The sequence below is a fragment of the Hypomesus transpacificus genome, chromosome 17 (genome assembly GCF_021917145.1).
Source record: "Hypomesus transpacificus isolate Combined female chromosome 17, fHypTra1, whole genome shotgun sequence".
In the NCBI taxonomy this organism is placed as follows: domain Eukaryota; kingdom Metazoa; phylum Chordata; class Actinopteri; order Osmeriformes; family Osmeridae; genus Hypomesus; species Hypomesus transpacificus.
In genome coordinates, this window is record NC_061076.1 from 7,333,554 (window position 1) to 7,345,989 (window position 12,436).

The following is a 12,436-nucleotide window of genomic DNA, read 5'->3' on the forward strand; positions in this document are numbered from 1 at the left end:
ATTTCAAACCAGGAGGCTCATTTGGAAGGACGCCAGACCGCAGCCTTTCTAATCTGCAAGTTCAGTCCAATAAATTGTGACATATGCTGTCAACGTTGGAATAAGAAATCGATACTCAAGAAAGGGACGCGATATCCGTTCGGAATTTTAACGATCTAGTTCCTTCTATCTTTATAACTATGCGAATTGGAGGCAGGTTGGAGTTGCACGGCTACGCGCATTTTCATCTGGAACAGTGCTGATAGTGACAGATTATTGTTGTTGAGTGTCCATGCAAGACTTGGGGTGGAAACATGTCTGGCCACTTCTCTGAGAGGATCACTGCTATCAGAGATGGCATTTTGGTCCAGCACTTCGGTTTTTACCTCTAAAGTGCCCCGTAAAATCTTATTCATGTTCACCCTCTCCCTCTCTGTCACCTACTTGTTCTATAGCTTGATGAGCTGTTACAACTCGTTGCAGTTCCCCTTGCAAGAAAACTACGTGTACCAAGGGAGGCTGGTGACGGAGGAGACAACTTTCGTTACATTAAGGGATAAACTTTATTCTACATCATCCCAGGGCTTCATCGACGAGGAACTGATCGAAGCTACCGATGCTGACAGAAAAATAACAATTACCACCGTCAAACATAATGTGGAAACCGAGCAAAGAACGATGGAGTGGGTTAGGACTCAGGCGTCTCCAACTAAAGCCGCCTCGGTGTATCACTCCACCGCGTTGGAGAGGGAACACCAGGATATCAGCACCACGGACAGCGAACTCAGGGTGAACTGCACCTCGGATTATGGGGAGAAAAAACTACCCCAAGCCATTATAATTGGAGTGAAGAAAGGAGGAACCAGGGCTCTACTTGAAGCTTTGAGGGTCCATCCCGACGTCAGAGCCGTTGGAAACGAGCCACATTTCTTCGATAGGAACTATGAAAGGGGACTAGACTGGTACAGGTGCGCACAACCCCGTTCACTTTCATTTAGCATCCTGTCAGACTTTCAAAATAAGCATTAAACATTAGCCATGACATGTCTGCTACTACCTAAAGCTCCACTACATCTACTTATTATACTGATGAAAGTAATGTTTCAGTACGTCGTCAATAAGTGATATTCCTCCCTGTGCTGTTTCGTTCAACCATGCCAAGTAGTCCATAATCGATAAACCCAAGGCCGGCTCATTAGCATTAGATTGACATGCAAATAATATATTGAAAAACGATTAAAATAATTCACGCATCGACGTCAAATCTCACCTTTGTTTTGCACAGTATGCCATTTTGCATACTACGCCTTGTGAAACACTGGGATTTCCCTCACACACCACTATTAAAACAGTCAGTGTTTTCTTAAAAGGAGATTTATGGCACCACAAACTTAATGAACCTCATATGTTATAGTCTACTAAATTGCATGCAAAGTTGTGCTTAGTATACATTTCTGTGGTCCTCAAAAAGACGTCTGTGCAACAGGTTTGCCAGTTTTGATTATTCCCCATAATATGCTTCAAACAATGATAGGAGACATTCTGTTTGTGTGCATTACATATGTGCATATAACTAGTTTGCACACACTCATTAGTCGTTACTAGCTGGTCCTAATATCGCTACCAATGACACTGTAAATGTCGTATAGTGTACTGTAGGTGCACATATGTACTACAGCACATTTTTCTATCAAATTCTCTTTACACCTGTATTTACTTCTTACACAGCAGGTAAAAGAGAGAAATGCTTGAAATAGAGATCACAGGCAAGCCTCAAAGTCCATCCAGACCTTTTGCAGGCACGAATAAGAGAACATATCTTAATTTTGATCTGCTTAAGCAGGCTAGATTTCTTTGATCCAGCTATTGTCCCTCTCACATGCTAAGATTAAGTTGCTGTCCACACCAGGTATTCAATATCAGCTAGGGGTATTTTTTTAAATAAATTCCCAGCAGTGTTTGGGTTGTGCCTGTTACATGATTTACACATGTTTCTTCAAGGAAAAAAAATATTTGCCGGGTTCAATCATGGTCCATGTGACACAGGCTCAGTAAAGCGTAATTCCAGCATTACGATGTCTGACCAGGGGAATGCAGGATTTGAAATGTCCTCACTGTGCTGGTGAGAATGAATTCAACACACAGAGTTCCTGCATAGGCCCATAGTAGTGCTGTGGCTCTTCACAACCATTATTGTGGCACAGGGCTTTGGGTAGAGGAGCATCTGCCTTCATCTCACTGCAGAGGAATGGGAGCTCTCGGCTGTTCATTTAGCCCATGTTAATGTGAGCCATTTCATTATTGTCACGGTGCGGGGCTCATTAGACAGGAAGATGACAGGCTTACATAAATAACCCCAAAGTGTGCTTGTGTGTTTTAGTGCCCCTGAGCCAACGAAATCCCTTAAGCGCTCTTACATTTATTTCTGCGTCCGTCCTCTGAGTAACGTTAACCTCAGAATGACGCGCATGTGCAGGAATTAAAGAATCTGGGAGCTTAGGTTTTGCACCTATGGGTTGGATTCATCCAGTTGGCCTGTTCTATCGGCCACCATGTATTATAGTGTGACAGGGGAAAGGGTTAAACGCAGATTTATAAGATATGTCAGCTTTCCTGATGACTTTAGTACAAGCCATGTCACGGATGACCCGAGGACTGGTCATCGTTGAGAGTCTTACGTTCATGCTGTTCTAAAAATATATTTCTGTAGTGGCAATAATGGGCACAGTGCAGTCTAATGTGTGCCTAGTACTTTGAACTCATAAGCAGCTGACGATCATAACCACTTAATATTACTTTTAAAGGCTGAATCTAGTCACTTTATCCAACCAAATGCAATGAATGCATTTAAATGTGAAATGGTTTCACTCTTTGCACATTGTCATAGCTGAGTATGTTATGAGTAACACTCGTACGACCTAAAGTCAAACTAAATTCTAAACGTATTCAGTTCGAAAGAATGTGTTATAATTTAGCATGTTTGATATGTTTAATAGGGTTCTATTTGTCTTATTTAACATTTTTGGAATACAGCGATTACTGCATTTGCTTATTGAAAGAGTAAGATTATCCACAGATCCTGAGAGTCATCCTGTAGGCCTAGTGGATAGCCCACTTCATGGCTTAGCATGATCAATATGTGTCTTCATTTCCGTTAGCTGGGCGCTGTCCTAGGTGCTTGACTAATAATGTTTCACTGTCCATAAACTCTTATTGTATGCCATAGGGTTCACAGTCTCGATCTCTCTCTCTTTCTTTCTCGCCTTTTCTCTTTCTTGCTCGCTCTCTCACTCCCTCTTTTTCTTTCTTCCTTTCTTTGTTTTCTCTCATCAGCATTTGTATAAAATATCAGCAAATCATTGGAATCACTGTGCAAGCTGCTAGATTGAAGCTCTCTGTAGCAGGCTCTGTAGTAGCTTGTCTAGCAACATCTGGATGTGACAAGACACTCCATACATTCTCTTCATTCTTAGTTGTGGTTCTTTGCTGTTTTTGGCAGGACACCACCAGAGATGTGGTTTTTCTCATGAATCTACAAACTACTCATTGTTCTCCAATAAACATCCCAACTTCCGAATGGAACAAACTTGTTCAGTTCCAGGGCCATTCAATACGAATCCATGCCACACCAATGCTTGTGGTGGATGTGCTTTCTGTTGCTCTGGGCTAGTTGGGGAAGCTGCATCACGTAGCTCCTTCTGTTTCTCCTCTTTCCAATCTGTAGCTGTTCCACAGGTCATGCAATATCATAGGCCCACATCTCCAAGGGTCTCTGCATAGTCCATATTTCCAGGGTTCTTGAGATTCAGTCTGATGTCTGCATGAGGTCTAGAAAATCCCACATTTCTAATCACCTCTGTAGCTTGTCAGAAAGAGTCCATATAAATCTTCATTCAGGATACACTGTGCAAGTTGTTCTCTTCTCCATTTTGTCTAAATGTGAATTTCCCCCCCTTACGACATAAATGTTACCTCCTGACACAATGTTTAAAAGCGTGTCAGGGAGGGCCGCATGCCGTGTTAAACCTCTTACTGCTTTTGTAGACAAGCTATAGTTTTTATTGAGTAGGTCATCCTTAATGTGTGTCAGGTAATAACAGCAGCGCTATCATTAGAAGGCTCACACCACTGCTTGTAAATTGATCTGGCTTTAAATAGGTGGTACAAACAACAAAGGGTTAATGGATATCATATAAACAACTCTATTGCTTGTACTGTAATACAATTGATTTTCCAGTAGATTATTTGAGTAGTCTCACTGTGCACATATCCCATTGTGGCTGTGGAAACTGCCAGGAAACAAATCGCTCTGAAAAGCTTGTGAGGTATTCAATCCTTCCTATCTACATGTTGTTGAATTGACACTTTGACCTTGTTAGCAATAAATGCTGAGAATATTTGACACTGTCAATATTTTGAGTTGTGGTGTACCTTTGCAAGCCTATGGTCCAGTGTTACAAAACTATAGTGTGGCAGTACTGTGCAGCAAATGAAGTATGATGAGACAGTATTCAGTGTCATTTACCCAATGTCGGAGAGTATCACACTCCATGCTCTCTAGCCTCTGGTTTACCTAAGATGGAGGTTTTTCTTTCAGTTTCTCATTTGCTTTCATGGGATGTGGCCATTACAAGATGTCCAAAAAATTCTTCTTTCTATCACCAAGGACTTTTTTCCGGGTGTGAGTTATCAGGCTTCCTGATCAATAGAAGCTACACAGCTCTGAAGCCCACACAGCAGTTGTACCTTAACCAAGGCCGTACAATGAAGTGCTCTCATTCTCGTCCCTACTTTATCATTGAAGGTTTCTTGTTTTGTACAGGGCTGTGAATCCCTGCTGAAAATAATTTCACAGGCTCTTCTTTTCTTCCCTGAATACTAAATTCACATCATGTAGGGAGTGTCAGAACATCATGTCTGTCTGTGCTGCTGGGGGACTGAGAGGAAAGAACAGTGTGTACTCCAGCCCTGGCTTCACCCTCGCCCTTCAGGAATAAGACAGGACATTCTGACAGGAAGTGTGTGACGGAGACACAGATCCACTGCAGAGCAGGGCAGCAGAAAGTCTAAATCCAGTGTTTATCCCTTGTTTACCCCAGTGCCCCCCCTCCCCTTCACCGCGTAACTCTACAGGAAGCTCAGCCCCCAACTCCTGCCACCCGACTAGGGGCCCGTGACTCCAGCCACTGGGGAGATGGGATTGAGGGAGGTGGGCCAGATCCCTTAGCAGGCTGGATGCCATCCCACCATCCCTCCATCCCTCCATCCTCCAGCTGGGCTTGTGTGCTATTGCAGCGCCTGCCTCCACGTCCCGCTCCTCCTTAGCGCGGCAGAATCTGCCCACGCCTGATAAGGCGACGCCAAGGCTCGCAAGGACGCACCTCTGGGTACTCAGATGCCAACGCGGCAGTCGTGGAATTAAACTTTTTAATTAGCAGCATGCCCCAGTGCCTGTCGAGAGAGTGGACTGCAGCAGTCAGGTCTGTCTCAACACCATCACTGCCCCCTTCCCCCCTCCTGCCCTTCTTTCCACTTGATTAAACTCCCAAGTAACACGAAGCCCAGAGATTCTACCACTATCCACAACACCAATCACATTTACTTCCTGTCCCAGCATTTTATACTTTTCCTTTTTTTATTGGATCCAAACATGCCACGGTATAGTGAAACAGATGACATTCAACCATGGAAACTGAAAAGGAAACTGAAAAGAGGGAAGCTTTTGTGTCCCTTGACTATCTTTATCATAAATAGACACACCATAATGAACAATAGAGTCTGCGGTCATATTGCTGCCTTACCATCCTGCATGTGATTCATAGTTACCATTCAAATTTCATTTATTTTGGTGTAAAAGCTCATATTTGTATTCTGTAGTTTTGTAATAATTTGTCTTGTATCAATATTCAAATGCTGATCATTATTGTAGTCTGAACAAAATGTACATCTTCATTAAATGATACAATATTATACTGTATTTCAAATATTTGAATATATGTGTGTGGCACTGTAATGCTAAGCTGTGAAACAATCGAGACCAGCATCCACACAACACTTTCACAGCCTTAAAATGGTTTTCCACTTTTATGGAACCATCCATGCTTTCTATTGTGTGAATGTAGGTTCAATTCCTTTTGTGTCACTCCAGGGTCAGCCTTTGGAGTGATCTTAGTCCATTTCTATTGTGGCACAAGAATTATGAAAGAAGAAAGACTGCTGCATTCTGACTGTCAAGATGGGTGGGTTAGGGTAGGCCGTTTCATTCTGCTCAAGCTCCTCTTCTCATGCAATTGCAGTACCCCTCTCTCTCTCTCTCTGTCTCTCTCTTTCTTTCTCTCTGTTATACTCAGGCTGTATAGTGGCTATAATTAGGCGTCTAAATGGAATCTCTTTTAAAGTTGACTTTACACAGAGTTCACTCACAGTGTAATTATAATTTGGTTTATGCCAACACCATGTATCAGGACTGTGGCATGGCTAACCATCAAGACAGTCAGACTTGAGTTGTCTGTCAGCTGAAATGAACTCAGTTCTGCCTTCTCTTTCATTGTCGTTGGGAAGTCTTTGGCCTGTATTTTTGTTCCATGCTATGGATGGATTGCCTTAAAATGACAACCACAGCCTGCCTGCTAAATGATTTATTTTGGACCAAAAATAAAGTATAAGCTGAAGTCATTTTAAGCTTAAAAGGATTCCTATCTCACAGGGATTATTTACTTGCCGCAGAATTGCCATGATGTGGTTCTAGTTGGGAGGAACAATGATTCCATTCGACAGAATGCTGGTTCACAGCCATCTTTAAATCTCAGCGAATAAGACTTCCTTGGGACAAATAAGCATGTCAATCATACTTGTCAAGATTCTAATTTTCCTTTTGCTTCTCCTGAAGCACTAGAGCTGTGTATGTCCCTTATCTGCAGTGAGGGATGCAGTCATGACACAAACTTAAAAGCAGGCTGATGCATTGGTGTAGTCAGGGCAGAGCCCCAAACAGGAATGGCCATGAAGCCAAGACACAAGGGCTGCTGGGAGCATGTTTCAAATATGTGCCCATGACCTGACATGTGCTTCAGGAGTGTGTTATGCTGAGGGATGTGGTGGGCTGGAAATCATAACTTTCCCCTGCGTGCTGCACCACTATTATCATTCCGCCTGAATACCTATGACATGTTACACATACAAGCTTTCTCACACTGTAGGTTGTTCATCAATTTGGCAGCATGGCCAAAACACTGAGATTACGATGAAATGGAAGCAGAGTATATTTTCTTCTTGACCATTAAATACCGTAACCGTATTTTTCATTCATAGACCAACGTTTTTTGAAGAAAAGTGACAAAGTTTAAGCCACAGTACAAATGATGTGTGCGATACCTTGCACCAAAATACTTCTTGAATCAATGACGTCATCCACGGCTCAGAATCTATTTTCTTCTTGACTATTAAATACAGTAGCCGTATTTCCATGCATTGACCGAAGTTTTGGACTAAAGAAGTAAAGTTGTGTAATTGATATGTGTGATCTGTTGAGCCAAAATACTTATTGAACCATTGAAGCCATCCAGAGCTCAAAAAACAATCTGACAGGCTTAATTCAATTATGGGAGTGAGATGTGCTGAGACTCCGGAGGTGTGAGCTAATTCCTCTGTTTACACCCCTGAGTCACTGTCACAAACAAAGACAAACACATTCATTGGCTTCCAGGAGCTTGTCTTCTGTGATTGTCCCATTGCCTTTGAAGTTTCTCGTCGCTTTATGTTGTTTATTTATTCATGCTCTTTCTTTGCCTGAAATCACCATGGGGTATTCCGTTAGAATAATTTTAGCACAGTGTGAAACAATGTAGGAGCCGAGTATTAGATGCGTAAAATTCGCATGACGCAGTCCTTACATAGAATTTGGTATAGATCTGGAGTGATTCGGATCTTGAGGAAATAATTTTCATGGGGGGAAACTGTATTTAGAACACCTTCACATGTCTGTGGGTTCCAAGCATGCTTCATCAAGCAACCATAGGCGTATCTGTGCTTTATTGGTATCTGAAGTACTTTAAAATCTTTAGTAAATCCATCCAGTAACATCAGCCGAGCACAGAAAACAGTGTGAGACATTTTTATACAGAGGCCGCGGCATATGCCAAACTCCTATGAGACTTCAACTAAACCGATGAAATGCAAAACAACGCATTTAGGGATTATGCTAATTACTAATTGGTGTATCAAAAGGTGATTGTTTTTCCTGGATTATTTGGATTATTGGCAGTAAAGATTTAAGGGAAAGTTGACGTGCTCTGCCTGTTTAATAGAGCCATTATCTGTGCCTGACCATGAGAAACTGGGGGTAATATTTTCTCTTTTATGCTCTTAGATTGCTGTGTCATACATATTCACACACAGATCCACACTAGAATATGGCTCAGATAAGTCATGGCGTGACATAGAATCTTATAACCGTTATATCTACTAAACATATATATGTAAATACATGTGTATATTTACAGTATATATATATTTTTTTATATTTTTTTTATTTACCAATATGCACAAAGGTGCACCATGCACATGTATACCTACTGTATACTCAATTACAACTGTTCAACATTTTAAGATATTTTTACGTCTTCTAATGTATGAGGCTTATGTCTATCTCATGTCATCTTAAGTTAAGTAGGTAAAAGATAAGTAAAAAAAATAAACATAGCAACTCACACTTACACTGCCAGGATTAAGCTTTCCTAAACTACTTTTCATCTCTGAGTTTCTTTTGAGCAGCACCTGGGTGTTCACCTTCATCTTCAGTATGCTTGGGATGACTCTGCCAACAGAGTCTGTTCACTCCAATCGACCTCCAGTTTGTCTCGTGTGTACAAGACAAGAGGAGAGAATCTTAAGTATTAATTGATTTTTTAACGAGCATACATTTACATTCAGACACCTGCAGAACAAATTGGGGCTATGCTGTGTTGCAAAAAGGCTATTTTAATTGATCTCTATGATGAACACAGAGGACAGGCCCCCTGTTGGTTTATTCAAGGTCACTTTGTCATCACAACCCTATAATGTGTCCTCTGTTTTTTTAAAGGGCCAACTTACCATGAAAGCGCATCTGGTCAGAGGTGAGAAGGTAGCAATGGTGTAACTAATGGGTTTATTTAATTTAATTTACTGCTGTGGCCCCTGAATCATAGAAGGCATGCTGGCCACAGTAGATTGAGGTTGCTGTGGAAAAGAAAGAAAGATTAACCCTCTTCTCAAAAGGGCAAAATTCACTCTCATGTCATGCTGGATTTTCTTGGTGATAAAGCAGGCTATATAAATCTGCAGAACCAAATGAATACAGGTTTGTGGTGAAATGGGGCTCTCAAGCTTATTTCTTTACAAGCTTCCTAATCAACGTCATGCTGGGGTCTTGCAAACCTACAATGGATGCAGTGAGCCTTTGCAACAACAATCACTTGCAAACGTGCCAGCCAAATGGCTTTCTTACATATCTGACTTTACATCAGATTATTTGGGGCACTTATTTGGACTCCCTTTCCTATGTGATCAAAACGATATGATTTTATGGCCTCCTGTTGACCTCAACATTAACATGCATTAATGATTAATAAACATTTGATGCCATTGTTATGGTCATATGTCAGACCTAATCTGTGTTATGTTTTCTCTAATTTACCATTTTTGAATTCCTGATGCAATCTGTAGAATATAAATGAAGCAATCCCTTCAGCCCCTGCGCTGCATTGTCTGAGCTCATGCTGGATGGCGTCTGTTTTGTAATAAATCTACTTTTTACAGGACTAAACACGTACACACTGTACCTTGGGTAAACGCAACAAATACTTCAGGGCTCAGAAAATTAATGTGGCGTGATAATTAGTTAACCAACAGAGCGATGCCAGAGGAAGAAATTTTACACCTTGTGTTCAATAACAGATAGTTTAATTTGCCTTGCTTACAATGGGCATATGTTTCTTCATGCTATTTTATGGCTCTAGTCATCTAGTCTATTTAGCTGGTTCATTATTCCATCTCACACAGATGGATCATCACAAACACTCCATGGATGCTTTTACTTCCAAGATATCTTGGATTGTGGTGCCCTGACAAAGCATTAAAACAGCAGGCAAACCACAGATTTCTTGGATCTGAAAACTGGGATACTCCTGGCATTGTCAATTCACTTGGAGTTTGTCATTGGCTTATGATGAGTATTGGAGATTTTAGCATTCTTAAGCCAGAATATAGCAAACAATGCATCTGCTCAATTTCTTCCTTCCTTGAAAATGCAAAGCATTGTTTACTGAACCACTCTCCACACTCTCACACTTCTATCTTCACATGAATGGCTCAAGGTTTGTGTAATAACCTACTGTTGGAAAATGGATGCATTGATGCTGTTTTGTAAGAGTTATGTGTCGGCTGCAGCATTTGTAGTCAAAAAAAGAAAATATAAAAAGCTTTGTGTCAAGTTTGGCTACTCTTGAGGCAAAGTTCTATTTTCTATGTAAATGATGTCAAAAGTAATAATCTAGTTTGATAATGAGAACACAATGTGTCGTTCAGATAATCTTTGACAACACAAAGGGCATACCCCCTCTGCCCCAGATAAATAGTGCCCCACAGGGCCTGTCTTAGGCCTTTTTGTTTTGCAAGCATAGGTCTTTTCTTCCTTCTGGCTTGTACATTATCAGAATTTGAAAGACGCAGCAAAGTCCACCACACGTTCTGTCAATTTCTGAAACTCAACAGAGCAATCCCGGTGAGATAATGAATGCAATCATCTTGGCTCCTATGGTACAAGTACAATTACGAAAAAAGGAGTCAACCTTTGGACCTATGCATGTGGTGAGGGGTAAAATAAACCAAATAGTCTCTACCAACTCTTGATGAAAATAACAGTGTGCTGTAGGAGTCATTTTTCTTCATGTTTTCTTAGTGATGCCTTCATCAATGCAATATTTTTTGGCCTGCAATGTTGCAGTCTGTAGTTAATCATGTATGTTTTTTCAGAACCTGTTGTACCATGTTATGTTTGGTTTTATTATTATATACCACATTCAGCGATTAAATAAAATAGACAATTATGAATTAAATATCAATGTATAATTGAATTATAAAAATACAAAACCAGATACGAAAATTGCATATTGAAATTAAACAAATGTTGACAAATAACCGTCTGTTCCATTGGGATATATGGCATGGACCAGACAGAGTATGTTTGTGTGTGTGTGCTTTAAATGGTTCAGTGCAAACCCCTGTGCTGTTTATCTTCTAGCCTGTTTGCACCCAATGAGGAGTGATGACCCACTGGTTTGACTGACAGTCACCACGGCGCCCCCTAAAACCATATCACTGCAGCCTCTGGGTATGATCCCAGCCTCATCTGTCCCTGTGCTGTGTCCTGGACTTGTTTGTTTTGGAAAGAGCCCTCAGCCTTAGCTGTCCTCTTTATTACTGGAGCCCCTAATGCCTTGATTTAATGCACTCTCAGAGGTCAGATATTGCGCTGGCAGCTACCGACCACTTCCTTCTTCACTGCCACATTAATAACAGCAAACAAATCAAGGACACACTGTAAATTTCCTCCCTGGCATATTGGAGCTGTTTGGATGTGCAATGTGGACATCTTTATTACAGTGAGCAAATTTGTCTGCAAAGGAAAGATATTTGTTTTTTAATTCTCAGTCACATGTCCAAAACATGTGCCACATGTCTCAATAAATTCAGTCCCTGCGGGATAGTTGTACTGGGTTTTAGAAATTCTCTCAGGCTTGTGTCTCATCTATAGTATGACACATAAAGCCATGTAGAATGACACATCCAACTTTTTTCTGAATTGCAGTGCCTTGCAGAAGTATAGTACCCTTTCTGAAAAGTCATCTTTTTCAACTTTACAGACACATTTTCAAACAATTTTCAAACAAAATGACAGCAAAAAACTCAATGCATTACAGCTCACATACTGGATGAAATTGAAGACCATTTTAAATTGAGGAGAGTGCATCCGCATTGTACTGCCGCAAACCCGTATCTGGTTTGTGCCAGCCAGATTTTCTGCACAAATGTATCAGATTCCCCTTCATCAAATGATGCGGATGTGGTCGGACAGGAGAATTATTATTGTTGTCAGCATGTGTTTATCTTGATGTAGCCCCTCAGTAATCAACTTTATCCAGCAAGCACATTTCATTTGATTCAAGTGCTATTGCAGTCAGAACCCTTGTATATTTGAGTAGGAGTCTGACAGTAACCATTGAAAAAAGATTTTTGATTCCTTGTAGTCTCTTTAAGATTTCAGTCATGTTTCCAGACACTACCTAGGAATTATTACATTCATATTACATTCTATGAATACCTTTGATGTATTTTTGCATCCACTTAAAAATACATATTTAGCTCAATCAATTTAATCTTTACCTCGCTGAGGGATGAATGCTTTCTGAAGAGTTTC

At 40.8% G+C, this 12,436-nt stretch overlaps 1 protein-coding gene across 1 annotated transcript in view; it reads left to right on the forward strand.

Moving 5' to 3' along the window:
* Positions 1-333: 333 nt before the first annotated feature.
* The window catches only part of hs3st4 (heparan sulfate (glucosamine) 3-O-sulfotransferase 4), a 49,736-nt gene continuing 37,633 nt past the window's right edge, over positions 334-12,436 (forward strand). Inside the window, exon 1 of the mRNA XM_047038734.1 lies at positions 334-947. Coding sequence (XP_046894690.1) covers positions 334-947 — 614 coding nt within the window. The remainder of the gene's footprint in view (positions 948-12,436) is intronic.